Source organism: Ixodes scapularis, unplaced genomic scaffold (genome assembly GCF_016920785.2).
Source record: "Ixodes scapularis isolate PalLabHiFi unplaced genomic scaffold, ASM1692078v2 PGA_scaffold7__128_contigs__length_106722199, whole genome shotgun sequence".
In the NCBI taxonomy this organism is placed as follows: Eukaryota; Metazoa; Arthropoda; class Arachnida; order Ixodida; family Ixodidae; genus Ixodes; species Ixodes scapularis.
The window spans coordinates 45,941,613-45,969,080 of NW_024609882.1; the positions used below are offsets into that span (position 1 = coordinate 45,941,613).

At 44.4% G+C, this 27,468-nt stretch overlaps 1 protein-coding gene across 1 annotated transcript; it reads left to right on the top strand.

The window, feature by feature from the left end:
• Positions 1-5,475: 5,475 nt before the first annotated feature.
• On the top strand, positions 5,476-26,745 carry LOC120842114 (the record flags this gene model as incomplete). Its single annotated transcript, XM_040213139.1, has 2 exons — positions 5,476-6,015; positions 26,671-26,745. Coding segments are annotated over 2 exons (615 nt in total), but the record flags the coding sequence as incomplete, so codon positions are not given.
• Positions 26,746-27,468: the final 723 nt, after the last annotated feature.

Sequence of the window (27,468 nt, forward strand, 5' to 3'; positions counted from 1 at the left end):
TCGTGCCATGGGCCCTAATCATGAATGCCTCGTGTATCTCGCGTTCCAATTTCGTTTTGAATTTTCCCATAATCTTAGTATTATTGAAACTCGGCCTGACACTCACACCTATAATGTTTGTATTTGTAAAAGCCAATGTTCCTCTTTCTTTCTTTTCGTGGAATTGATCCTCTTCACCAATCTCATCGGATAATGACGAAAGACGTTTGGAAGAGTAGTAGTGATAGTAATAGTGAGTGATATTTATTTTAGCTCAAGAGAGCCGCGGCTAAACAAAATAGCACTATCACTCTTACAGACCTCCTTCATCGTTATTCAAGAAATTTTGTGAAAGCAAAAACATCAAGAACAGAAATAAATAAATATAATTCTTGAGGACAGTCATGCTTTCCTAAGCACATAGGAAATTATTCCGTAGCTAAAAATTCTAAAAAAAACAGTGACCCCAATCACTAATTCGGAGTTAAAAAAATTTGTTCAGGAAAAGAAGGCGAAACCTGATGGTCTTTCCATGTAAGTCATCGGAACTTAATTTAATCAAGCATCTTTTGGAAGGGTTGGACTGCCTTCTCAAGGAAAAGAAAGCCAGCAACATTGAGCAGACGTTTGACCAACTCTAGCATGAATGGGCGAACCTAGAGCAGTCTTCAACAATTAGTTAGATTTCATGACTCATCGTTGCCAGGTATTTATCGATTTTAAACGCTTCTTCACGATGTATTCATCAGCTTAAGTTCATACCTGAAGATGAGGGCTAGCATGGTGTTTTATTTTGTCACAACAGCCATAATATCGCCAATGTCCTGTTGTGCGGCTGGTACGAAGTTTGGAATATATGTTAATAAGAAATTAATTTTAACTCATATTCCAGTAAACATCAGTTCGTACCATGTAGAGGTTAATTTAATTTTACATATTTAATATCCAAGTACTACAGTTGTCGCAAAAGTTAACCACGTAAAACTGAAATATAATATATAAATGTCACCTATCCTAAATTTTTTAGTATATTTATCTTCGCACTTGTCTCTAACGGTTAAACATTAGATTCTGAAAGCAAATTTGAGGCAGAAGAGCTAGATCATTGCATGTCGATCAGGCAAGTTCTTAAACCGTATTCATATTTGTTTTGCAACAAAACTCCATAAGACTAGGATTCCAGGCATTTCTGGTATCCGTGTGGAAATGCATACACGCCTCGTCACCTCGATACGGATTTTGATAAGAAAAGACGTCGAAACATGTAATGATGAAGATACGAGTGGTGATCAGAAAGTTTTGCAACTCGGCTATAACCATAAGTATGACAGGGATGTCTATATAACAGTTGGTTAGCTCATCTATCTGGCCAAATATGTTCGTAATATCAAGACTTCCTGTTCCGCTTTTGGTCTGCACCATTCAGTTAAACATAGCCTCCTCCCCTGATTTCAAGGTTGAGTGCCGGAGCGTGATAAAGTTTTTCTGCGAAGGGAGTTACACCAAGGAAATTCACAGTAAAATGGTGAATGTGTACGGCGATCAATGCCCTTCATATGCTACAGTAACTCGTTGGTTAAACGAGTTTAAACGCGCTCCTGTGGACGTGCAAGACAAACCAAAGCCAAGGCGGCCCACCACTTCGGCCGATTTGGATCATTCAGCCCGAGCTGAGATCCTCATTCTAAAGAATCGCCGAATTAAGGTGTCCGAAGTTGCTACAGAATTGAACATTTCGTATGGCAGTGTTTTTACAATCATTCATCATGTTTTGGGTAAGTCCAAGGTCTCGGCACGATGGGTGCCACGGAAGCCACGCAGGATCGACAGCACCGCTTGCATTCGTCAAGGGAGCTTTTGAGCTTCTATGAGAGCGACCCAGGAGATTTTCTCTCCCACCAAGTGACTGGGGACAAGACGTGGATTTACCAATAGGACGCGGAAACAAAACAACGGTCTATGGAGTGGAGGCATTCGGGGTCTCCCCCTCCGAAAAAATTCAAGACGCAACGCTCGGGAAAGAAAGTGATGGCGACAGTTGTTTTGTTTTTTTTTTACATAAAAGGAATTTTACTGAATGATTATCTATTATCTAGAAAGCGGCAGGACAAACACAGGCGAATACTATGCCAACGTTCTCGGCAAACTGCGTGAGGCCATCGTGAAAAAACGAGGAGTATTGGTGACAAGAGGCGTCCTCCTTCTGCATGACAATGCCCCGGTGCACAAGTCTCGCGTTGCCCAAGATGTCATTCGAGAGTGTTCTTTCGAAGAGCTTGACCACCCACCCTGCAGTTCTGATCTGGCCACTAGTGACTTTTTTTTATTATTCCCGAACTTGAAAACACACCCAAAAAGCAAGGTTCGATGATTTGAGTGCACTGCGAACTGCCACAAAGCAGTGGCTTGACAAGCAAAAATAATTTTTTTTTTTGAAAGAGAGAGATAGAGAGAGAGAGAGAAGGAGAGAAGTATCAAAACTTTTGAAAGAAATTGAGAGATGCATTTGTGTAAAAAAAAATTATGCTGAAAACAAAAGTTTTTTTCAAAGCCCTGGTCGTTTTTTGTCATATGCGAGTCTAGCAGCGGCAACGGCAGTACCTTCTTGCCCTAATACGTCGAACTTACAATTCCAGCTCCAACTGACCGCTGAATTGCTTCGTTGCTCCTGGACGCCGCCGACTACTGCAAGCTATCACCTGACCGCCATTGGACAGCGACAAAGAGGCTGAGCGACGACACCACGCTAACGCGGATAAAACGACTGTCTTCAAGACGGCGCATCAGAAGCAGTCTAGCAGCGGCAACGGCAGTACCTTCTTGCCCTAATACGTCGCACTTACTATTCCAGCTCCAACTGACCGCTGAATTGCTTCGTTGCTCCTGGACGCCGCCGACTACTGCAAGCTATCACCTGACCGCCATTGGACAGCGACAAAGAGGCTGAGCGACGACACCACGCTAACACGGATAAAACGACTGTCTTCAAGACGGCGCATCAGAAGCAGTCTAGCAGCGGCAACGGCAGTACCTTCTTGCCCTAATACGTCGCACTTACAATTCCAGGTTGGTGCATTGCTTTTTTTTTTCTATTTCCTTAAACTTATAAGTTTCACTGCCATTGCTGCTGCTACTGCTACCACTAAATTTAGGATTGTTTTAGTGCGATGTCATCCGATGAAGGGGATTCAGCACGTATAGCGTGCGATGAACCCTTGCCAAAAAGTGACTCACTTATGTGTTGTGCTGAATGTGAGTTCAGCTTCCACTTGGGGGCGTGTTCGGGAGTGCCTAAAAGCGCATTCAAAAATGAAAGCCGCTTACAACCCCCTGTAACGCCGAATTAGAGCGCAGCTCTTGAGGAGGAGGAGGGAAGGGCACTGCGGGGGGGGGGGGTTAAACTAACCAGGGGGGGGTCACGTGACCCCCAATGCCGATGATGTCATCAATGACGTCACTGATGACGTCATCAGTGACGATGACGATGCGGGTACCGATGACGTCATTAGTGACGTCACTGATGACTTCACCAGTGATGATGACGATGACGATGCGAATGTCGGTGACGTCATCAGTGACGTCGCTGATGACGTCATCAGTGATGATGACGATGACGATGCGGATGCCGGTGACGACATCAGTGACGTTACTGATGATGCCATCAGTGATGATGACGATGACAATGCGGATGTCGGTAACGTCATCAGTGATGATGACGATGACGATGCGGATGCCGGTGACGTCATCGGTGATGATGACGATGGCGATGTGGATGCCGGTGACGTCATCAGTGATGATGACGATGTGGATGCCGGTGACGTCATCAGTGATGATGACGATGACGATGTGGATGCCGGTGACGTCATCAGTGATGAAGACGATGACGATGAGGATGCCGGTGACGTCATCAGTGATGATGACGATGCGGATGCCGGTGACGTCATCAGTGATGATGACAATGTGGATGCCGGTGACGTCATCGGTGATGATGACGATGACGATGTGGATGCCGGTGACGTCATCAGTGATGATGACGATGACGATGCGGATGCCGGTGACGTCATCAGTGATGATGACGATGACGATGTGGATGCCGGTGACGTCATCAGTGACGATGACGTCATCGGGGGGGTCACGCGACATCGGCGGGGGTCACGTGACCTCGAGGAGGGGGTCACGTGACCTCAGGGGAGTCACGTGACTTCGGGGGGTCACGTGACCTCGGGGTGTCACGTGACCCCCACGAGGTCACGTGACCCCGGTGGGGGGCTCGCGCGGTGCATTATGGGACATTTCCCATGATGCACCGCGCGGTTACGCAGACTGCGACTTCGACGCCGCTCACGCCGGAAACGGGCCCCTAAGAGCTGCGCTCTAAAAGAAAAGTGCTGCTTCGAAGGAATCCTGGACGTGTCTAACTTGTAAGAAAGCAAAAGCAAGAATTGATCCAGTAGGTGAAAATCCCAAATCAAGCAACGAAAAAGATGATGGAAACACACTTGCGGAAATAAGTAGAAAACTCTCTGTTTCGATGACACTACACGCAAAAGTTGACGCATTGATGGAAATCAAGAACACTGTTGATGGAATCGAGCGCTCGGTCCAGGTCATGTCTGACCAGCATGACGTACTGCTTACCGAAGTTAAGCAGCAGAAAAACGAAATCAGCGAGCTAAAAAAGCGTATCGAGTGGGTGGAAATAAGTGGCGACACCGAGGTCCAACAGCTCAGGCGCGAAGTGAACGATCTAGAACAGTACAGTAGAAGGCAAAACATTGAAGTGCACGGGCTGGCACCTTCCGCAAATGAAAACTTACTGGGTCAACTAGACGCGCTCTGGGAACAACTTCAGTTACCAAAGCTGACCGAGCAAGATATCGAGGCAGCACACAGACTCCCCCCCAAGTCCGACAAAGTTCCAGTCATCTTAGTGCGATTTGCGTCACGTCTCACCCGAGATAAGTGGCTACAGGGAAATGCGCGCCTAAGGCAGATGAAATCTAAAGTGCGAATCTCTGAAAACCTGACAGCTCAAAACAAAAAGTTATTCTGGCAGATTAGGACCAAAACCGCTGAAAAGGGCTATCGATTTGCATGGCACAAAGAAGGAAAGATGTTCGTGAGAAAAGCTTCCGGTGACCGTCTTATCAGGATAGAACGCGAAGATGACATGGAACTGATACGTTAATCAGAAACGCGAAGTTCACTTTTACTTTTATTTTTTCGATAATGGGTAGTTGTTCCACAGAACACAGTTATTATGATAACAATTCGTTCAGAAATCTTGCTAATGGAAACATTGCACACAATGACAATAGATTATCTGTATTTCATTTAAACACAAGAAGCATTAGAAACAAATGTGACGAAATTGAACAGTTACTTGACTGCCTAGAACTACGCTTTGATATCCTAGCATTCACTGAGACATGGCTTACGAATGGTTCACATATTCCTGAATTTAACGGTTACTACCACACAGAGATATTTCGAACTGGGAAAAAAAGTGGGGGAGTGTCCCTCTACTATAAAAGCTACTTGGCATGCAGTGTTATCTCTGAATATACTCGTGTCTCTGCGAATTATGAGTGTCTTTTTGTAGGGTGTCGTGATTACATTATAGGTGTTGTGTACAGACCGCCATCCGGATCACCTAGTGTTTTTCTAGACTTCTTACAAGAAATTTTTCTGTATGCATCTGAGAGTAAACTTCCTATGATACTAGTTGGTGATTTTAATATTAATCTGATGTTGTCTGACTCATGGCAATTAGAATTTTTAGATCTCGTGCAATCACATGGTTATGAAAATGTAATTGATTGCCCTACCCGCGTTACATCTGAGACGGAAACTTTAATTGATTTATATTTGACCAATGCAATGAGAAATGACGTAGTATCTGGTGTACTGACGGTGGATTTAAGTGATCACTTACCTCTCTTTTGCTTTCTTCCATGCGCAAACGTCGGCTACAATAAAACGAATATAACTAACCCTTATTATCGAGACAGAAACGATTATAGTATCGAACGCTTCGTTACGCTTATATCGACCATACACTGGAATGATATATACAATGAGCCAAACCCTAGTAAGTCCTACGATAAGTTTATAAAAAAGATAAAAGGAGCCTATGAAGATGCGTTTCCATTTAGGAAAGCTAAAAGACACAAGAAATCACGGAAACCCTGGATTACCCTAACACTTCTCAAATGAATTAATGAGCGAAATAAACTTTGCGACACATTCATAAAAACAAAAGCCCTCGATATACTGGCTGAATACAAAAAGAGACGGAACAAGTTAAACTCCGACATAAAAAAGGCGAAAGTAAACTATTATAAAAATAAATTCATTACAGTTCAACATAATCCAGTGAAAGTATGGAAGACGGCAAAAGAACTGATGTCCAAGTCAAGCAATACCATCCCCAATGTCCTTAGAATAGATGACGTGGATTATTCTGATAGAGAACTTGCAAATCTATTTAATGCTCATTTTTTGCTTTCGGGCTCTCCAACCTTTTCCTTACAACAGGAAAAAAACTTTGAATTTCATACCCGCGTATGTTTACAACAGTCTATATTTTTGTCACCAACTACAGAGACTGAAGTGCTTAACGTAATAAATTCATTAAGAAACAGCGGCGCATGCGGCGATGATGAGTTGAAAGTTAAACCTATAAAAGCAATTGCTGGGGTAATATGTCAACCACTATCAGCAATCTGTGACAAAATATTAAGCACCGGGATATTTCCTGCTCAATTAAAAATCGCCCGAGTATCAGTAATACACAAAGGTGGGCCACTTAATAATTTAAACAACTACAGACCTATATCTGTATTGCCAGTGTTTTTAAAAGTAATAGAGAAGATAATAAACTCCAGGATGTCGGACCATTTTATTAAAAATAACCTAATTGTTGAACAACAATATGGATTTCAAAAAGGGAAATCAACCGAGGAAGCTTTACTGAAAATCAAGGACAAAATTTTAACCAATTTTGAGACCAAGCTTTACACATTAGGAATATTTTTAGATTTCAGGAAAGCGTTTGATTCTATTAAGCATTAAATAATTCTGAAGAAGTTGTATAACTATGGTATTAGAGGAGTAGCCCTAGAACTTATTCAAAATTACTTATCAGGTCGTGTGCAATATACGACTTTAAGTTGCGAGAAATCAGAAATCGGTAAAATACAATATGGTGTTCCCCAGGGGTCTATCCTTGGCGTATATTAATGATATTGTCAACATTCCCCACACACCTGACATTCTGCTATACGCCGATGATACAAACGTATTTTTTTCTGGTGCCAACATAGATGAACTTGAATCACTTGCGAATGATTGGATGTTAGAGTTAAGTGCATGGTTGACATGTAATGAATTAGAGCTAAACACCGAGGAAACAAAGTATATGATATTTCGAGCAAAAAATAAAAGTATTAATCAAGAAGTTAACCTACGATTTAGAAATAGTGAAATTCAATATGTAAAAGCTCACAAGTTTTTAGGTGTATACTTTCAGGAAAACCTTAATTGGTCTTATCATATTGATCAGATCCGGCCAAACATCTCCCGGTCAATAGGCATTATAAATAGGCTCAAATATATTATTCCGGTTTGGTTAAAACGACAGTTATACTTTACTCTTGTTCATTCTCGTTTAAATTACTGCAGTTTGGTATGGGGTACGTGCTCACAGACCTGTATATCCAAGCTGCTCATTCTACAGAAAAGAGCAGTACGGTCAATTGCCAATATCTCATATAAGGAACACTCTAGCCCATATTTTATCAAGTATTCTCTTCCTACGGTAGAACAATCACTCATTCAAAAACTGGCAATTTACATGTTTTACAAAATAAAAGCACACCCTCAATTTGTACATGAAAATTACATCAACAATGCATCAATATACTCATTTCGCCATACCCACTACACTCAGTCCAGAGTACGCACAAACTACGGTAAACAAAGAATATTTTATCAGGTCGCACAGCTATTAAACAACCACCCTGAAATACTGTCCATGATAAATAATTCCAATACCATATACACATTTAAACGAACACTGAAAACGTACCTTTCAGGTATAACATGATTTATTAAAGTTTCCGGCCGCATTTCTTTTGTTATATCAATGTATCTTAGTGTAATCCCACTATTAGTATTTGATTGTTTTTGTTCCTATGTTTCTGTACGTTGTGCTGCTGACTGTACAGGGGGATGGAGCCCTGTCAGGCGATTTAAATCGCCTTTTGCCCCATCCTCCTAGACACTTGTCTGAATAAAGAATATTATTATTATTATTATTATTATTATTATTATTATAAAACATTCTGATCACCACTAGTACATTCGGGAACAATAGGTCTTCTCCCGCTCGACTCGGGTGAAGTCGCCGCTTTACATATATAGAAGCAGCAGCTGCCGAGCAGGACATTTCATTGTGTTCTGCAGTTGCTATGGAAAGACCATGTATAGTTAAAACTCCCGAAGAGCAACGCGCTTGTGTGGAGCGCCATCGGTTATGTATATATTTTATTTTAGCAAAGAATCTCACGAATGTTATAATGGACTCGTAAGTGTATATCATAGCGTTCCCAAAACAATCGTCACTACCGTTTGAAAATGATGTTTATTTACTGTAAGTAAACATTTGGTGAAGAGTTTTTGTGTCTCTCGGTGATTCATTTGTGGTGGTGCCCTCCAGCTTCGCTGGCCAACCGCCTTCACCTAGCAAAATGTCTCCAATGTTTGTTTGTTTTATTCCTACAGTTGCTGCGGATAACATACAATATTTGCATATTCCAGAATAGGCCTTGTGAGTGTAGTATTCTCAGTTCTTTTCGTTTTGCCGGACGCAGCAAACATGACGCCCTGCGAGATTTTGTTTTCGGAAGTACGCCACGTGGAACCGCCCAATAGTCGCATTCTGCGCACGGCCAACTTTGAACACGGTTAAAGTTGCGCAAAAGATTTGCGCAAATCAAACTGTATTTAATCATTACCAACTCTCCCAGCTTATCAACTAAGTGCAATTTTTGTCAGTTGTAAAACGCGTTCTGAGCTTGCGCTGTACTCCTCTTTCGCAGAATAATAAAAACCGCGCATAGTGTCCGCACCCTAGTGATTCTACAGATTTCGCCGGCATAATAAGCGATGGGATTATGCATATTAGTCTAAATGTCTTGGTACACTCTTGTGGTGTTCTTTCGTGACGTCCGGATCAGAAGTTGCGAACTACAAACTTGACGGTGCGCGAAATATTAACGGCGCAAGTTCGGAGTCATCACATATTCAAACCAACATCATCACGGTTGACACTCTGACATAACTTTAGAAAGAGGTTTATACGTAATGACAGGGAACGAGGCAACACTCTTTCAACGTTCAACACACAAATGATTTATTGCCGACACGCATCGCCTTGTGAAGCTCACCAGAGGAAAGGGAAAAGGTTAGGAAGAGGGGGTGGGGGAGGGGAAGGACGGGACAAGAGAAGGCGCCCTGGAGAAAGACGGGGAGAGGGCGCAGTGGGGAAAGTAAAACGCAGAGGCAGCGATGAAAGAGAGGAAGAAGGAAGGCGGCATCCCGATTTTTCTCGAAAGCAATGCCCACTCGCCCGCCCCGCCAAGGTCCTCAACTCTGGCCCGAGGATAGTCAACTCCCTCTCCAACAGCGACACGGAGGCTGACGAAATGGTCCTCGGCGCTTCTTTTATGGCGTACGCCTCCAAGATCTCGCGTCCGTAGTTGTTCTTGTTGGACTCCAAAACACGCGCGGACGAGAACTGGGGGGCACAGGGGGTGAAAACTTTGAGGTGGTGGACCATGGGGTGACTGGAATCCTCTTCGTTGTTGTTAGTTCTCTTTCGGGTTCGCGCAGGCGATCGCTGAGGCAGCGGACAGTCCGCCCGATGTAATCTGCGCCGCTCGAGAAGGGCACGGAAAACACCAGTCTGGCCGCACAGGAAATAAAGAGGTCGCGTGTCTCTTGGTATGCCGGGCAGGCTTCTGTGCGGTGGCTTTTTTGATGATTGGTTTTCTGAGTGTGAAGGCCAGCAGGTCGCGTGTGTATCCGGCGTTTTTGAGGCGGCTGAGCTGTCCCTCCAGGCTGGATGGGGAGAGGTGATTGCAGAACTTTGTGCGGGTAGATGAGAGTAACCAATTTGCGGTGCCCGCTTTTAGAGTCTTTGAGCGGTGGTTTTAAAATGGCAGCACCGCCTTCTGCTAACGCTGCTGGAAGTGCCAGCGGATGCCTTCCTGAGTGGCGACGAGGCGTACATCGAGGAACTGGAGACCCTCCCCCGGGGGGTTCTCCCTGGTGAAAGTCACGGCCGTTCGCGTTTTCCGTGAAGGCCGAGTAGATGGTGGCGGTGGGCGCGCCAGAGTCGCTGAGCACCAGACAGTCGTACATATATCTGTACACTTGAGTTCCTGGGACAAGCCTGTCCAGTTGTTTCCTCCACGAAGGAAAGGTATGTCTCGCTGAGCGCAGGTGCCTGCCAGAACCCGATGCAGACACTCGATCTTTTAGGTATATCTTCCCGTCATGTTTGACCACGGGCGACCGGAGATAACTCTGAGTAACGCGGTGAGGGTAATGCCGGAAGAACCTCGGATGTTGACTATTACCTGTGTAGCAAAGGCCTTTTCTACCGAGTCCAGGATACATGTCGGCGACGTCTAGAGAGAACAAGGAGTTGCATGGACCTGATGTATGAAGAGGCTGGGGAACTCTGAGGAGTTCCTGAGAGATGCCGACGCGGAACGACTGATCCAAAGGTACGGCTGCGAAGTGCTGCTGCAGGTAGAGATCCAGAGGCTTCTGCTAGCCTCCATTTTCTGACACGATGCTCCTAAGCGGGATCTCCGTCTTGTTTGTCTTGGCGGTGAAAAGCACTGTCATGTACTGTTTTGTAGGGGCCGACACTCTTGTGAAAAGCGGCGAAAGGTTGTTCGGCCTGCAGATTTTTTTGACATCCGAACGGAGGGTGCCGAACGGCCTTTTCCTTACTAGGACGGAGATTTTCTTGTTGGCGAGTTCAATCTGCTTGCCGAAGTAAGACTCACTCATGACCACAAAGACTCCTCTCTTGTCTCCGTCCAAAATCCTCAGGTAATGCTCCTTGAGTTCGTGCACCACTTCTGGAAAATCTGGTTTGGTTGGGCGGGTTACTCCATGCGTGCACACCAAACTGGAAACAACACCGAAGACCTCCTGTCGGGCAGGCTCTGGAATTTTCGACGCGACCTGAACTTCACCAGGGAGGGCTCTGCGCCGGAGGGTCTATAGTTCCTTGATGAATGCCTCATCGCCATCTAGGTAGGCATTTGCTGACGCTTTCAGCAGCGTTCGCAGAAGCCGGTGCTGCCATTTTCAAGACACCACTCAGAGATGGTAAAAGCGGGCATCGATCGCAAAATGGTTAATCTCATCTACCCACACGAAGTCCTGCCGTCACTTCTCCTCATCCAGCCTGGAAGGAGAGCTCAGCCGCCTCACAAACGCCGCATAGCCGTGCGACCTGCTGGCCTCCGCACTCAAGAAACTGATCATCGAAAAAGCCACCACACGGAAGACTGCCCGGCAGATATTCAAAACCATACCTTATTTCCACAACACCGCCCACAGACCAAAAGCATCAGCTTAACATTTCGACACAGACGTTGCGTTCTCGTGACCCTTCAAGTTAGGCACGATGTGCCGCTTGGTAAATTCTCCCCCTCCTCCCAAGATCAGCTGCACCAAGAGACAAGCCCCCCCCCCCCCGCCCCCTCTGTTCCCTCTGCCGCCGGACGGGTGTATTATTTACTTATCGATACTACTAATCCTCATTGGAGGATTTTTGTGGGGTGGTACAAAACACAGATGCATAACCATAGTGCAGAAAAAACAGGTATACAGAGGGTAAAAAAATATATGAAACAAACGGACTGAATGAGACATGGTATTTTCACATCATGAGCGCTTCGACATCATCCATGAACTGTTTCAGCGACCTAGTGTGGACCACGTGTCAGGGCGAAATGTTCCATTCCTGGACTGCTAGCGGACGAAACAATCCAGGATGGCTACATCATAAGCACGATTTAAGTGTAAAACTTGAATAACCTTGCTGGTATATTTTGGCACCATATCTAGTCTAAGCGAGGCTACCACAATGTCATGGTCAGATATTCCGTCAACGATGTTCACGTCTAGTTCTTTTATAAAGTAGCCGCTCACGAATATCAGGTCCAAGACACTCTGCGAGGAAGCCTGTGTACGTGTAAAGTCTGACACAATCTGGGTCAACTCATAACTAAAGCAAATAGCGCACATAGGTTTTGTTCCGTCAAGGTATGCTAAGGGGTCTTGAGGTTCGGGCCAAGTAATTTCAGGCAGGTTGAAATCTCCCGCCAGTATTATTTTATCATTTGGCTGAACGTTCGATTTCGTGTAATTATAGAGAATGTAAAACGAAAATTAGCAGTTTCGTTTGGAGGCCTGTAAGCAGCACTAACGTACAGGGTAAACTCATTAAACCAAAGTTTCCACCATAATGACTCAATGCCCGTCACATCCAGCACCGGCGTGGCTTTAAAACTCGTTTTGTACAAGATAGCTACCCCTCCGCCGCGTGACTGTCGATATTTTCTTATTACTAAGTAGTTTGATATATCAAGCTCGTTATCTTGAATATGCGACGAGAGCCAGGTTTCCGTCACTATCATAACATCTGGATCGTGAGTCATGGTTATGGCCTCAAGCTTTTTCAATTTGTTCAACAGGCTTCTTGCGTTAACGTTTAGTATTTTTATTTCAAACTTTTTAGTATTAGCACTCGGACGCAGTCATTTGTGGGTACTGCTTCCAGGCAGGGGAGTGATGCCGTTTTTGTTTTCATCCCATGCATACATTTGGTCATTTATTTTCACTTTCTCGAAGCTTAGAGTTACCTTATCTCCGGACGTTTTGTTTGGTATCGTTCGCTCCGGCAGCTTTTTTCTTACTTCTTGTACGTTTTTTGAAAAGTCTTCGTTTATCGAGAATTTGGATCCTTTAAGCTTCTGACAGTTTCGTAGGATTTTCATTTTGTCACGAAAATTTATAAGTTTCAAAATGACGGGGCGGGGCTTTTCATGCGAGAATTTACCGATGCGGTGAATTCTTTCGATAGGTACAGGTTGTAGCTGCAAGCGATCTTCTATTATTTCTTTTCTTACTCTTGCTTCAAGAGTGCTGCTGTCATTGCGTCCAGATTCTTCAATTCCATAAATTATTAAGTTGTTCCTACGACTACGGTTATCTAAGTCGTCATACTTGATTTTGAGGTCGTTTAGACTGGCTTCCAGAGCTTGTACGTTCGCGACACAAGTATAAAGTTTTTTTTGTTTTTTTTCATCATTCCTAGCTCTTTGAGGCTGTCTTCAATATTGTCTAACCTGATCGACGTGGTTTTTTTGGTTTGTTTAGATTTCATTGAGCTCGGTACCCATTGCGTTCAGCTTAATCATTACATCCTCCAGGGTATGGGGCCGGAGTTGCTCTCAACGTCTCCGCAGAGCATAAGAAGCTTTTTCGACAGTTTGAAAACAGTGCCCAAAAAAAGAAGTTGGCTCCGTGGGCACGGCAGCAGGAGTAAGCAAATGTCGTCACTTCTAATCGAAGATGTGTTACCCCCTCTTACCTGCATGAAAAACAGGAACGGGTTTGTGGCCGTCATCCTTGCAGAGCCACCGTGCCCACGTAGCGTACGTTCCCGGGGAATCGCCTTTATACGATCCAGTGTCGTTGATGCACCCGCCGACGCCGTTGACGATTTGTGAAGATAGCCGAGGAATCGTAGTTGCACAGAAGTATCCAGTCCATGGTACGACGTCGGCAGCAGTTTCACTGTCTGGGCGTCTATCACAGTAAAGCGTCCGTCACGAAAGGCAGAATATCGATGGCCCTCCGTGAGATGACCAAGCGAAAATGTGGTCGGCACCTGCATGAAAAACAGGAACAAGTTTGTGGGCGTCATCCTTGCAGAGCCACCGTGCCCTTCTCGTGCGGCCTGGGTGTCCCTTCTCGTGCTGATCTCGTGCGGATTCTGTGCCCTTCTCGTGCGGCGTAGAGTACATCGGCCAGATGGTCCACTGCCTCAATGAGCACCTGCACCAACGTGAAAGAGTAGTAACAAAAAGCAAAGACGATTCCTAACAATCCATGGTTCATCACCTCAAGGTTTGCCCCTTCCCCCCCCCCCCCCCCCCCCCCTGTGCCCCCGAGTTCTCGTCCGCGCGTGTTCTGGGGGCTAATAAGAACTGCTATGGGCGCAGGATCTTGGAGGCGTACGCCATAAAAGAAGCGCCGAGGAACACTTCGTCGGCCCCGGTGTCGCTCTGAGAGAATGAGTTGACCTTCATGGTGTAACGGTGCTGCTACTCTGGAAACCTGCTGCATCGTGGGCAGCGCCACCGCTGGCCTATTTAAGGGACGCACCATTAAACTTTATTCTCTTTTCTTCAATCGCTACCCCATGGCTAGTGTCTTTATTCGATACATGATGTCAGAAGTGGGATATGGAAGGATAAAGAGCACCTACAGAGCTCCAGCTGACGGGAAATGTTGCCGAGAACTGGCGTCGCTTCAAGCTGCGGCTAGAGGTCTTCATGACGGCAACAGAACCCACCGCTAAAAGGAAGGATCGGCAGAAGACAGCGCTGCTCCTTCATGTTGCTGGAGAAGAGGCCAAGGAGGTCTACAGCTCCTTCCAGCTCGGTGAGCAAGCGACGTACGCTCAAGTCGCAGCTACATTTGAGGACTACTGTACACCGAAGAATAATGAAACGTATGAGAGATACGTCTTCAGAACACGCATCGAGGCCGAGGGTGAGCCATTCGAGCAATTCTATCGCGACTTGCAGTTGAAATCCAAATCGTGCGAGTTTTCGATGCTGACAGGGTCAATGATCCGAGAAGAAATCGTATATGGAACTGCAAGCAAGAAATTGTGCCAAAGACTTCTTCGGGAACCCGATCTGACGTTAGAAAAGGCTGTGGAAATGTCCAAAGCGGACGAAATCGCTGCCAAGCAGATGAAGGCATGGCAGGAGCCAGAAAAAACGGTCCACCTCATTAAGGGTAGAGCGTCGGAGGGGCGAGTCTCTATTTACAAACAAGGCGAACAGAAAGACCGGTGCGCAAAGTGCAACTTAATTCACCGGGGCCCTACTTGTCCAGCTTTGGGCAAAGTTTGTAGAAGGTGTAACAAGAAAGGCTATTTTGAGGATTGTTGCAAGACGGACCGAGTGCATGAAGTAAAAAACATCGTGGAACAAGAAAGTGAAGGCAGCAAAGATTTCGACATTCTTGAAATCAGCGGGTGCAGTGAAGGACGTGGTTCTGAGTGGCTGGCACCGCAACTGTGGCTGGCAAGGAGATCTCCTTCAAAGTGGACTTTGGAGCTCAGGCAAACTTACTGCGGCTCTCGTGGCTGCTGCGTGCCAGAAAGAACATTGCGCTGCAAAAGAGCGCTGCAGTCCTGCGAAGCTACAACGGCGGTTTGATTTCCCATAAAGAAAAAACCAGCTTGATGGTGTCATGCAACAACAAGCAAGGCCTACTGGAATTTTTTGTGGTGAAGAAATCCCGCACTCCGATTTCGGGACTCCAAGCCTGCGAGTAGTTTGGTTTGGTAAACCGAATATCAGCGGTCAGCGACAACACGAACGCAGTCATTTCTGACTTTCCCGAGGTATTCAATGGCTTAGGCTGCATCAAGAAAACCTACCACATGGTGCTTAAGGAAGGAGCCCAGCCGGTTGTTCAAGCAGCACGGAGGGTTCCTGAAGCGCTGCGAAAACCATTGGAGGCAGAGCTGCAACGTCTGACAGCCGCCGGAATCATCCGGAAAATTGACAAGCCCACCAGCTGGGTAAGCCCTTTGGTGATTGCCCACAAAAAAGACGGGAACATTCGAGTGTGCTTAGACCCTCGTCATATTAATGAATGGGTGAAGCGTGAGCATTATCAGCTTCCGAAACGCGAGGACATTGAGGCAGAACTTTGCGGAGCACAGTGGTTTTCTACCCTAGATGCTAACTCCGGTTTTCATCAAATACCGGTACACGACGAGACCGCAGACATTTGCACGTTCGCCACACCGTTTGGGCGGTATCATTACACGCGACTACCTTTTGGAATTGCCTCAGCTCCTGAAGTCTTTCAAAAAACGATGTCAGAAATACTTGAAGGTTTGCCGGGAGTTCGTGTGTATATAGACGACATACTTTTCTGGGGTAGATCCGAAGCTGAACATGATAAACGTCTACGGGCAGTGCTAAGCCGAGCAACGCGAGAAGTTCTCGCACTTAATTTAGAGAAGTGCAAGTTATCCTGCAAAGAAGTCACTTTCCTAGGAGACGTGATAAATCAGAACGGAATCAAACCGAGCCCAACCCTAGTTCAGGGTGTCCACGACTTTCCGACGCCATATAACAAAAATGATGCGCAGCAGTTGTTGGGATTTATAAACTATTTTGGCAAGTATATACCTAATTTGTCGCCCAAAACAAACTTATTACGTGACATCATCAAAGATAGAACTGTATTTGAGTGGACTGGGGCGCATCAAACAGAGTGGGAGGGCCTGAAGACACTCCTAGTGACTGCTCCGACACTTGCGCTCTTTGACCCTGCGAAACCAGTGAGAGTATCGACAGATGCGTCGCAATACGAATTAGGGGCTGCATTAATGCAACTGCACGAAACTGGGTGGCGGCCAGTGGCGTACGCCTCGCGAGCTCTGTCAGATACAGAGACCAGGTACTCCCAGATTGAAAAGGAGACCCTGGGAGTCACTTACGGGCTCGAGAGGTTTCATGACTTTGTGTACGGGAGGAATGTTTTAGTTGAAACGGACCACAAACCTTTTATCACCAAAGCAAAGAAGTCTGTGAATGACATGCGCCCACGATTGCAAAGGTTCTTTCTACGATTAATGAAGTACGACTGTGAGTTGAAGTTTATTCCTGGAAAGGATCTAGTCGTTCCGGACGCCCTCTCCAGAGCATTCTCAAAGAGTAAGAAGGAAGAACAAACGGAATCAAAAGTTGAGCTACATGCTGTAGGGGTTGAATATAGTATGGTCAGTCCGAAAACACGGGAATAGCTAATAGCTGCGACAGCTAATGATGAAACTCTTGCTCAAGTAATCAATAGCCTTGAACATCAGAGACCTATTCAAAGTCTATAGAGGGCCTTTAAAGGGGAGTTAACAGTAGTAGAAGGAATTCTTTTCAAGGGCACAAAAGTTGTCATTCCTTACAGCATGAGAAAAATAATTCTTGAAAATATTCACGCAGGTCATCTCGGCATTAACAAGTGTAAGGCCAGAGCAAGAGAACTGGTTTTCTGGCCTGGTATCAATGAAGACATCCAGTCTCTTGTTCAGCGATGTCGGGTTTGTCAGCAGTAGGCGTATAGGCTGCCAAGTGAGCCCTTCCTTATGCGGTCAGTTCCTGACCTCCCGTGGAATTGAATTGGCGTTGATCTTTTCGAGTATGCTGGTTCCTCTTACCTCATAGCCTATGACGCTTTCTCTAACCTTCCGGAAGTCGAAAAACTTCGAGAGGTCACGTCAGCGGCTGTGGTGGAGAAGTTTAGCAGCTTATTCTCAAGACATGGAATACCACTGGAACTATGCTCGGATAATGGTCCACAGTTTTCCTCACAAGAGTTTCGGCAATTCGCTCACAAGTACGACTTCGTACACACAACATCAAGCCCTCGCTTTCCTCGCTCAAATTGACTCGCCGAAAAAGGAGTCGAGATAGTTAAACGAATTTTGAAAAAACAACGATTGACGCCAACGAAGATTTTTGGCTTGGACTGTTAAATTACAGATCAACTCCCCTGGACGATGGCCGGAGCCCGAGCCAGCTGCTCATGGGACGGAGATTGCGGTCTCCCATTCCCGACCTTGCGCCACGGGCCCCATCACCAGTACAGAAGCGCTCTCAGTGCCGCAATCGGGGATCTACACGGGTTCCTCTTGCTGAGTTTCAAGTCGTGCGAATCTGGGACGATTGGGGGTGGAACAGAAAGGCTCAGGTACAACGAGGTGTAGCTCCACGTTCATATATAGTAAGCACGGAAGATAGAGAAGAATTGAGAAGAAACAGGGTGCTCCTCCGTCCCACCTACGAAGACTTTGTGCTAGATGCAGACCACCCCGAGGCCTGTGCCACATAACGTGCTTACTCTTCCGGCCCCTCAGCAGAAAGTGAAGAAACTGAAAGTGGAGACACTTATCTTCAAACGCCTGCGCAGAGCAACTTCGTGGCAGACACGCCCGTGGATACAAGGCAGCTTTCCACAGATCAAGGAACTGCCGCGAAACGAACGCGTGCGCGACAACCAGCCGCAAGGTTGTGGTACGACGGGCGTTTTCAGCAGCACCCGTAACTTCACTGCTTTCGCCATCCCTCACAAAGAAAGGGAGGTGTAACGGTGCTGCTACTCTGGCAACCTGCTGCATCGTGGGTAGCGCCACCGCTGGCCTATTTAAGGGACGCACCATTAAACTTTATCCTCTTTTCTTCAATCGCTACCCCACGGCTAGTGTCTTTATTCGATACACATGGGACCATATTTGGCAACCTTGGTTGGGGCGGCCGAGTAGCCATTGCTTTTGAGAAAAGTCGGAATGCCATCTTCCTTCTTCCTCTCTTTCCACGGTGCCTCTACGTTTGTGCCCTGTCTTTATGTCTGAAACTCTTTGGAAAGTTACAATATTTCCAAAGCGCTCACCAAAACCTACGACCCTCTGGCGTTGCACTGATTTCCTTTAATTAAAGAAAAGTTAATCGTGATAAATACGTCACAGTGAGCGTTTGGCCAATCGCAAATTGCGACCACAGCGACCCTTTTCGTCGCGCACGTCGCTAATCGCTGGTTGTGTCAATAAAACAAGCTATGTTTGATACGTGCTTTTGTGGGTTTTCCTTTCTGCGTCTACCGTCTCTGGTTTCTATATACGTGAGGATTAAACCCAGCTCTACGACTTTGTTTATTTGTCTTTAAGGAAATGTATACTTAGGCAAAATTCTAGGACCGTATTTATCTAGATATTTGCAAACAGAATGACATAATCTTCCCCATATACATATATATATATATATATACCGGGTGATTCAAGGAGACGGCAGGCTCTTTAAATCGACCGGAAAATTCGGTTCCTTAACCTATCGCGCTACGACTTTGTGCAGCGTTGCCCAAAGATGGTGTTTTTTTGTTGTTTTTTTTGTAAAATTTGCAAAGAGCGAACTTATCTGAGGAAAAAGTAAAGAAAGAAAAAGGCTTAGCTCCTATGGAAACGCAGCGACGCCACCGGTGTTCAAACAACACGGCACCGTTTCGCACAGGAGACAAGAGATGGCGCAAGCGGGTCGCGACGCCAATTGCCGCCAACGAACGGGCAGACGGCGCCAAGAGCCGGCGTCTTTAGCAGACAAGAAACTGCAGTTCCTTGTTGTTACCGCTCCTGTTTTTGTTTCTGCAAGTGTCGCCGCCGGCGGAACGCGCTCCGCTTTGGAGTCGAAAAGATTGTCTGCTAAAGACGCTGGCTGTCGGCGCCGTATGCTCGTTCGTTGGCGGCGTTCGTTGCGCCATCTCTTGTGTCCCGTGCGAAACGGCGCCGTGTTGTTTGCAGACCGGTGGCGTCGCTGCGTTTCCATAAAAGCTAAGCCTTTTTCTTTCTTCACTTTTTCCTCAGGTAAGTTTGCTCTTTGCAAATTTTACAAATAAAAAATGCACCATCTGTGGGCAACGCTGCACAAAGTCGTAGCGCGATAGGTTAGGAAACCAAATTTTCCTGTCGATTTAAAGAGCCTGCCGTCTCCTTGAATCACCCGGTATATATATATATATATATAAATATATATATATATATATATATATATATATATATATATATATATATATATTGTTTTTTACTTCTTCATTTTAACGGGAATTCCAATCCCAAATATGGTACGTCTGTCCGTGCATTTCCCTTGTAAATTTAAAGGAAAAACTCTCTCGGTGTTCAGGACACGTTATGTTACATGATGTCACGTGATCTGGAGTCAGGTGTTTTATACACCAATTAAGTTTCCGCACCAAAATCGGCGATAAAATTGATGACACGTGAATCGGCGTCACGTGGCCTACATACCAATTCTCTTTCCCTGCTAAATTCAGCGAGGTAAACGTGACATCCCCTGAACTGACGTCACGTGACTATACACCAATTCACTTCCCCCTCAATTTGGCGGGAAAATCAATGTCACTTGACCTAAACACCCTTAGGTTCCCTGCTAAATTTAGCGGGGAAATTGACATGATGTAACCAGAACACGCGCGACCATGTATAACAATTCAACTTTCCCACTAAATCTAGCATTAAAATTCACGTCACGTGACCTCTACACCGATATGGTTCCCCCGCTAGATTTAGCGTGACAATTGAAGGAACGCGACCTATGCACCGATTTTCCCCACTAAATGCAGCCAGGAAACCTTTAATGTCTTTAAAATCGTTTTAAACAATTGCTCCTTAAATACCGCTTTTCCTGAATTATAGAACTTTAAATATTAAGGTCACTGCCATTTTCTTATTATAAATATTTACAGCTACGTCTTCTTTTTTTTTTTTACCCCGAAGCCTTTTTTGTTTGAGTAAGTCAATAAAAACGTGACACGACAATATGTAATGTTTCTTTTTTAGTCCTGGCTGAATATGAAACAAAAATTAACTGCCGTGGCGAATAGACGAACTATTGTGAATAAGAGAAGTGGTATCGATTAAACAGACAGCACAATCCTAATGAGTTATTTTAAGTGCTTGAATAGGACACGTATCTAACAAAATGATCTTTAAACAGTTTTCGCAATATTAACTAGCGAGTCTCATTTTGAGTTAGGAACGATTCCGAAACAGGCTTCTATGTCGAGATGTCGGTACCAAACTAGAAGCATATTTTGTGGCCGCTCAAATAGATCCTGTGACTGAAATATTATCTAAAAATGTTTCTCGAATGAAGATTCCTTTTGCGACGTATGAGTTTTAACTGCGCCATACAAAATGTGTTTCGACGTATTTGTTTCATCTAGGCCTATAAAAGAGTTCTGAAGGAGTACCACTTGTTATGAAACTCCCTGAAAACATTTTCTTTTCTGTTAAGGACAAATGGTATACGGTGTGAAATGTATAAGTGACAACTTGAAGTTCGCTATTCCAGCAACAATCACGCCATTTAGCAGGCTCTTATTCTTTTTTTGGTAATCACTGCACTTCCTGTGTGTCACCCGCATTTCAAGAGAGATTTACGCTGGTGACAGATGAAGAAGCAGAAAATCAGTGCACGCCGAGTGAAAGGCCCAGAGTAAGGATACATTCTGATTGGCCACTTGAGCGAATGACATCTGTCTAAATGGCATTTCAAATTCCCGCGTGTCACGAGATTTAGGACTAACACAATATACATAATCTGCAGAGAATCCTCCAAGGAACAAATGCAGCTTCAAATTCCAAACGTAATGGTGTCGTGTTGTTATTGTTTTTGTTGTTGTTTTTTCAACTGCAAGACGTAAATGGCACAATGATATTAAGCGCAACATTTCGCGCGTCAAATTTTTACCGCGGAGTTGAGGTCTTCAAGGAAAAAAGACAATTTTGTGGCTTCCAACAAATGCACCCCAGGTTAATGTGGACAGCTGATGTTTTAAAAAAAATGGCACTGACCTTTGTCTCCGCAGTCCAATAATTTGTGAATTGCAGTATTTAAGGTGCGACCGTTTAAAATTATTTAGAAGATATAGAACCGTTGTTTGGGAGAAAAAAGAGCCTCTATTTTTCTAAATTTCCCAAATAGACTGAGCGGGTAGATTGGGTGCATAGGTGACGCGGCGTTACTTTCTCTGCTAAATTTAGAGGTAAAACTGACTTGGGGGAGAGCTCAGGTGACATCAGTTTTCCTGCCAAGTTCAGCGGCAAACTGAAGGTGTCGAGGTCTCGTGACATTGATTTTCTGGTCAAATTTAGCGGATAAACTTATTTGCTGTATAACATATCTCGTGACGTCAGATCAAGTAACATAAAGCTTTCCACCATATTTAGCAAAAAACGAAAATTAGTGTTTAGGTCATGTGACATAACGCTACTGGATTGGTGAATAGGTCGCGTGACGTCACGCCAAAGGGTGCCAAAGGGTGCGGCCAAAGGGTGCGGGATTTTCCCGCTAAAAGGTGCGGGAAAATCAGTGTCACGTGACAATGATTTTCCCGCACCCTTTGGCGGGGGTACTAAATTTGTGTATAGATCACATGAAGTCAGGTAATGTGACGCGAGTAGACGTCGCGTTAAACTAAGCAGCTATTTAGTTTCCCCGCTATATATAGCGGGAAACGCGCGAACGGACGGATGAACAAATTTCGGGATTATGGGTAGCGTTAAAACGTTTTTTATTTTTTGTTTTGTTTTTCTACGTTTAAAAAAAAAAAGCGAAGGTAAAGATGCACACAAGGCCATTAGTGTCCCTGTTCCCTCCTTTTCCTTCAATGAACGTAGGTGAACTGTCCACATTAACATATATGAACAAACTGTCTTAGCGAAATCCCATAGCGCGTTTTATGACAAGCTTTAAAGTGGAGCATATTCAGATAACTTTTTCGCGAGCAATTTCATTAGGATGTTAACAATAATATTATTTTAGCGGTTCTTCAATATCTGCAAAATTGCCTAATTCCTATTAACTCTGCTGTCAAACAATACCCAGGTCTGACCAGAAAATATTTAGCTTTTTTTTTAATTTTTCTAAAAGATAGGCATTTATGTATGATGGCGCCTTAATCGCTTGTAATATACTCCCAGTGGGACCGCACACAGTTGTAGTTACGCCCGCCTGCTATCCACTTTTCAAAGCATCCTGCGAAGCTTTCTTTCGAGATCACCATCAGCTGCTTCGCCGTTACTTAGTTATTCTCGTCAACGGTTTTATATCTCCCGCCTTTGAACTGCATTTTTAGCTTTGGGAAATGTAAAAAGTCGCAGAAAGCCTTAACTGCTCTGCAGGGAGGCTGGCATACCTGTGCGACGTCAGTGTTTTGATAGAAGTTTCTGCACAGTAAACTTGGCAAAACGTATTGTCGACTAAAAGCTGCCCGTCCCAGCTGCCTAAAACTTCAGACGTTCCCTTCTTACGCCATCGCTCAGCCATTACAGAATTTTATCTGAGCGTCACTCACTGAGTTATTGCCGAAAGCCTTCTTGATGTTTCGAACAGTGTAGGCTGACAAACATTGAAGTTATAAGCAATTCTTGATGCACGTGCGGTTGCCAGCACTTTCAGTCATATTATCTCCGATGATCACACAGCGCTTCACCTAATTCAATGAAGTATGGCTGCCGACTGAGTAGACGAACAGCAAAGTGATTGTGTATGTATGCGCTCACGGGACCTGTCTGACTCTCCGCCAAATGACATCGAAGCTATGCCCAGGAGTAGGGAGATAACAAAAATGCCGGGATGGTATGCTTGGACAGACCTGGTACAAGTTTAATTAGGAGACAACGCTGAACACGGCCCTTGTGCTCTCATTCACTCGCAGTCGTACACAGCCAAAAAACAAATAAAAAATAGGCGAGAAGTAAACTTGTACGGCCCCACTACTCTTCCCTTGACTGCTCGTGTATGGGACCGTGCGTGTGTGTGCATGTGCGTTTGCGCGCAAATGTTAGCTGTGCGATCATATTCCAAATAAAAGCCCCAGTGGGCAACAGCGTATTTTCTTAACTACTAAAACGTTCTTCATTTTTTTTTTATTCTGGTGTTTTTTTTTATTTTTATTTGAATGTTTGGAACTAGATTTTAGGCCCACTAGAAAGATTCGTTATAGAGGACAGGAGCGCAAAAGACACAGACATGTAGATGAACAGGACAGGACAGCACAAAGTACTTTGTCCTGCCCTGTCCTGTTCTTGTACTTGTCCGTGTTTTTTGCGCTATTGTCCTCTATAATGCATTATTAACTAGCCCAGCAGTTAATTATATATATTCGCTTTATCTGGTACACGCGCTGCCATGTGTCCGAATCCACGATTGCTTGAGAACGCACTCCGAACGTTCATGTACATAAGGGTCTCGTCAGCGTTCGTCATGAAACCGGCTATTCTCGGATCCAGCAGTCGGATCCAATCAAACACTCCGTACTCAAGCAATAGCGGCCTCCAATCATGCTTAATGCGCTTCTCAAATGTTTCTGTTGAGGCTATCGTGAACCACTTCAAGTGGTTCACGCAAGGAGTAAAAGAATCTTTCGTTGAATCCTCAGTATTTGCAATCACGATATATCATTTAATATTTTTATCAATATTAGTAATATTATTTGAAGAGAGCGTAATAATAAAAAAAGGCATCGGATTTTACCAGAAAGTTTTCCTCACGGCAATTTTGCCAGGTTCACTTTGATGACAAGTGCTGTGAATTCACGACGCACCGACTAAAAAAATTCCAAAGCTCGCACTTAGGCTCGCTGCCCATGCTGCCCTCTCTACTCTAGCTGGCGCCTCTGTCTTGTCTACTCGCTTGTCCTTGTCTCTTTCGCGTTATTTTATCATGAGCCTAAAAAAGGCTCATGACGATCGTCGATTGGTGCCTTTTTCAAGTCTTGCCCGTTAGCTCTCAGCTTAAAAGATCGGCAGACGGGACTACATGTCCGTTTTGAAATGGAAAGACAGCGAGGTACAAGTATGAGCAGGAAACAAAGCAAAACAAAAAAATATCTGGGCCTTAGTGAAAGTTACACGACCTACTATTTTTCTTAATAATATTATTTTTTTTTTATGATTCGCCTAAAGCTGCATTTTTTTTTTTTAGTTTCACAGTTCGAAGCGGCAAAGTGCTCGTCTCCAACGAAGCATCGAAGAGAGAAGTCTGAATGGCGGAGCAAGCCGGTAAGAGACTGCCTAAAAGCTTCCGCGCCACGTTCGCAGTTAAAAAAAAGGAAAAAGGAAGACGCTGAAGACCGGAAAAAAAAGTCAGAACTAATGCATAAAAAAAAGGTTTACAACGGTAGACTTCTTTGGTTTTCAGTTTTCTATCTGCCAGTTGATGTGTTCCTCTTACAAAACACTGACTCGGACATCTCCGCTCCAGGGTTCACAGATTCGGGTCCGAGCAAATCAAATCTAACTTCAAACAGACGTGTTTTTATTTTTATTCCTTTTTTCGAAGCCAATTGGTAAAAGGCATGAAGTCCGTCTTCTGGAAATCCTCATTCGATAAAAGGTAGCCGATTGTGATCTTTCTTTTATTAACGCTAGTGAACATTATAACTGACTTAGGCTAGGCGCATCTAGCTTAGAGCTTCCACTTGTTTACAAAACGTAGTGGGAGTTAGAGAAGCAACAACCTTGCGCCATTTAACTTGACTGGGGCAATAACACCCCGGATTTTTGAAGTGATCGCTTCTAAGTGGTGCCTGGTTTTGCTTTTTTCTTAATTCGCGATCAAAAAATTCACGTGCAAATTGACTACTCACAAAGCTTGTAACTGGTAGCAAGGACGGATACCAGTTAGTTGTTTGTTCAATCCCCGCGGGTCACTCTTCTCATAAATACAAGGCGTGGTTGAGTCACGTGCTTTGTGAGTCACAGACAAGGCGGTAGGCTGTGGACATTCACTGATCGCAGTGAACTCGTACCACAACCTTCATCGGTGGCATCGCGTCTTCAGGAATCAGGATAGCTTCTGAAGCGAGATGCGCTTTCCTCATAAAATTTCCTTTTGAACTGTAACCTTTGAAAATCCGGACACGGATGTCGATAAGTATAATATGAACTGTACTTGTCTACTTGCCAACAAATATAGTGACAATCTAAGGGCGAGGTAAATGCGCGCGATACGGTATTTTCTTTTGATACATTGGGTATCTTAAACCAAAACTCATTCAATTTCATTGTTGAGTCTTTTATTGTAACGTCTCCCCCATATTAGGTTTATAACCTAGCTCAAACCTTATTGCCAAGGTAGATACCACTGGCTTCTCGCCAAACTATCTTCAGTATTACGTTATAATAAAATATGATTTAGTTTCGAAAAAGCCTTCGACACAAACGACGGTTCGCCGATAAATAATTATCTTAAAGGGAAACTAAAGCGGTTCTGTATTTGAGAACAAAAAAAACACTTCAGTGGCCTTCATTCGGGCCCCTGGATTACGAATATCGAGATCGTATTCCAATTCGGTGCAGGAAGGCTGCAGAAATTATTTTTTTAAAGTACCACAGAAGTCCCTCCTTCCCGGGGTGTGGCGTCATACTAAGAGTTTTTAGAATCCTTGCTCTCGCGCGTCTTCAGCGCCTGTCAAAGCTTGCACGCGCACTCTCGCAATTTTCAAGAAGGTAAGAAATAGGCGTCACGGATGGTGTCAGTGCGGGGAGATATACCTGACAAGCCTGCCAGTGTACGCTCTGCCCACACGAGCGACACGTGCTTGGCGGTCCAAAGATCCCAGTTTGACGTCACGATTGCTCGGAGGTTTTTCGTGTTTTCTGACCTTTAGTTACATCTTCGGGACAGCACGAACGTGATATTCAGGTTCCCGGGATAAGAATAGGTCAGAATCAACCTCACACTATCTTTTTTTCAAGAAGTGTTTTATCTTTTTCAGGAATTCTTCAACTGTCATCGCGCTCATGATACATTCCACTTCGATAAAATGATGTTCGTTGCAATATACTATTAACCAAACGTCGTTTTACGGATGCTGTACATATGTACACTCATTCACCATCAACTTCGCATTACTAAATATATACTCTAGTGCCGGTTTAACAAAAATATTAGGTAAAATGTGCCAAATATTAAAAATCCTGTTCACAAGCACTGAATACTTTGTAAGGAAGCTTATTTTGACAAGAATAACCCCTGCTCTTATTACCCCATAAACAACTGACAAACATTAATTTAAAACTATATTAAAAATCTTCATTACAAAATACAGACTGTAAAATGATGACTAAAGAACTCTCCCGTACATAAGAGATGGTTTTATTTGAAATCCAACTTGCGTATCGGGGTGGGTATTTTCATATGTTTAGAAAGGTATATATTACTGCCTTATTCGCTCAATAAACAGAAACACTTTAAGTATATAAATATATATATATATATAAAGAAAGAGAGAGAGAGAGACAGAGGGAGAGTGAGAGAAAAACGTAGCGCCGAATGACGAAAAGTAGATACGAAAAAAAAACGCACTATAGACGGTTGTTGGAGTTTTTAAAACATATTGTTCGTAAAGTTCGTCGACGTTTCGGCCTGAGACAAACCTTTTTCGAGACAGTCTCGAAAAAGATATGTCTCAGGTCGAAACGTTGACGAACTTTACGAATAATGTGTTTTAAAAACTCGAACAACCGTCTCAATTGCGATTTCTTCGGTTTACATATTATATATATATATATAT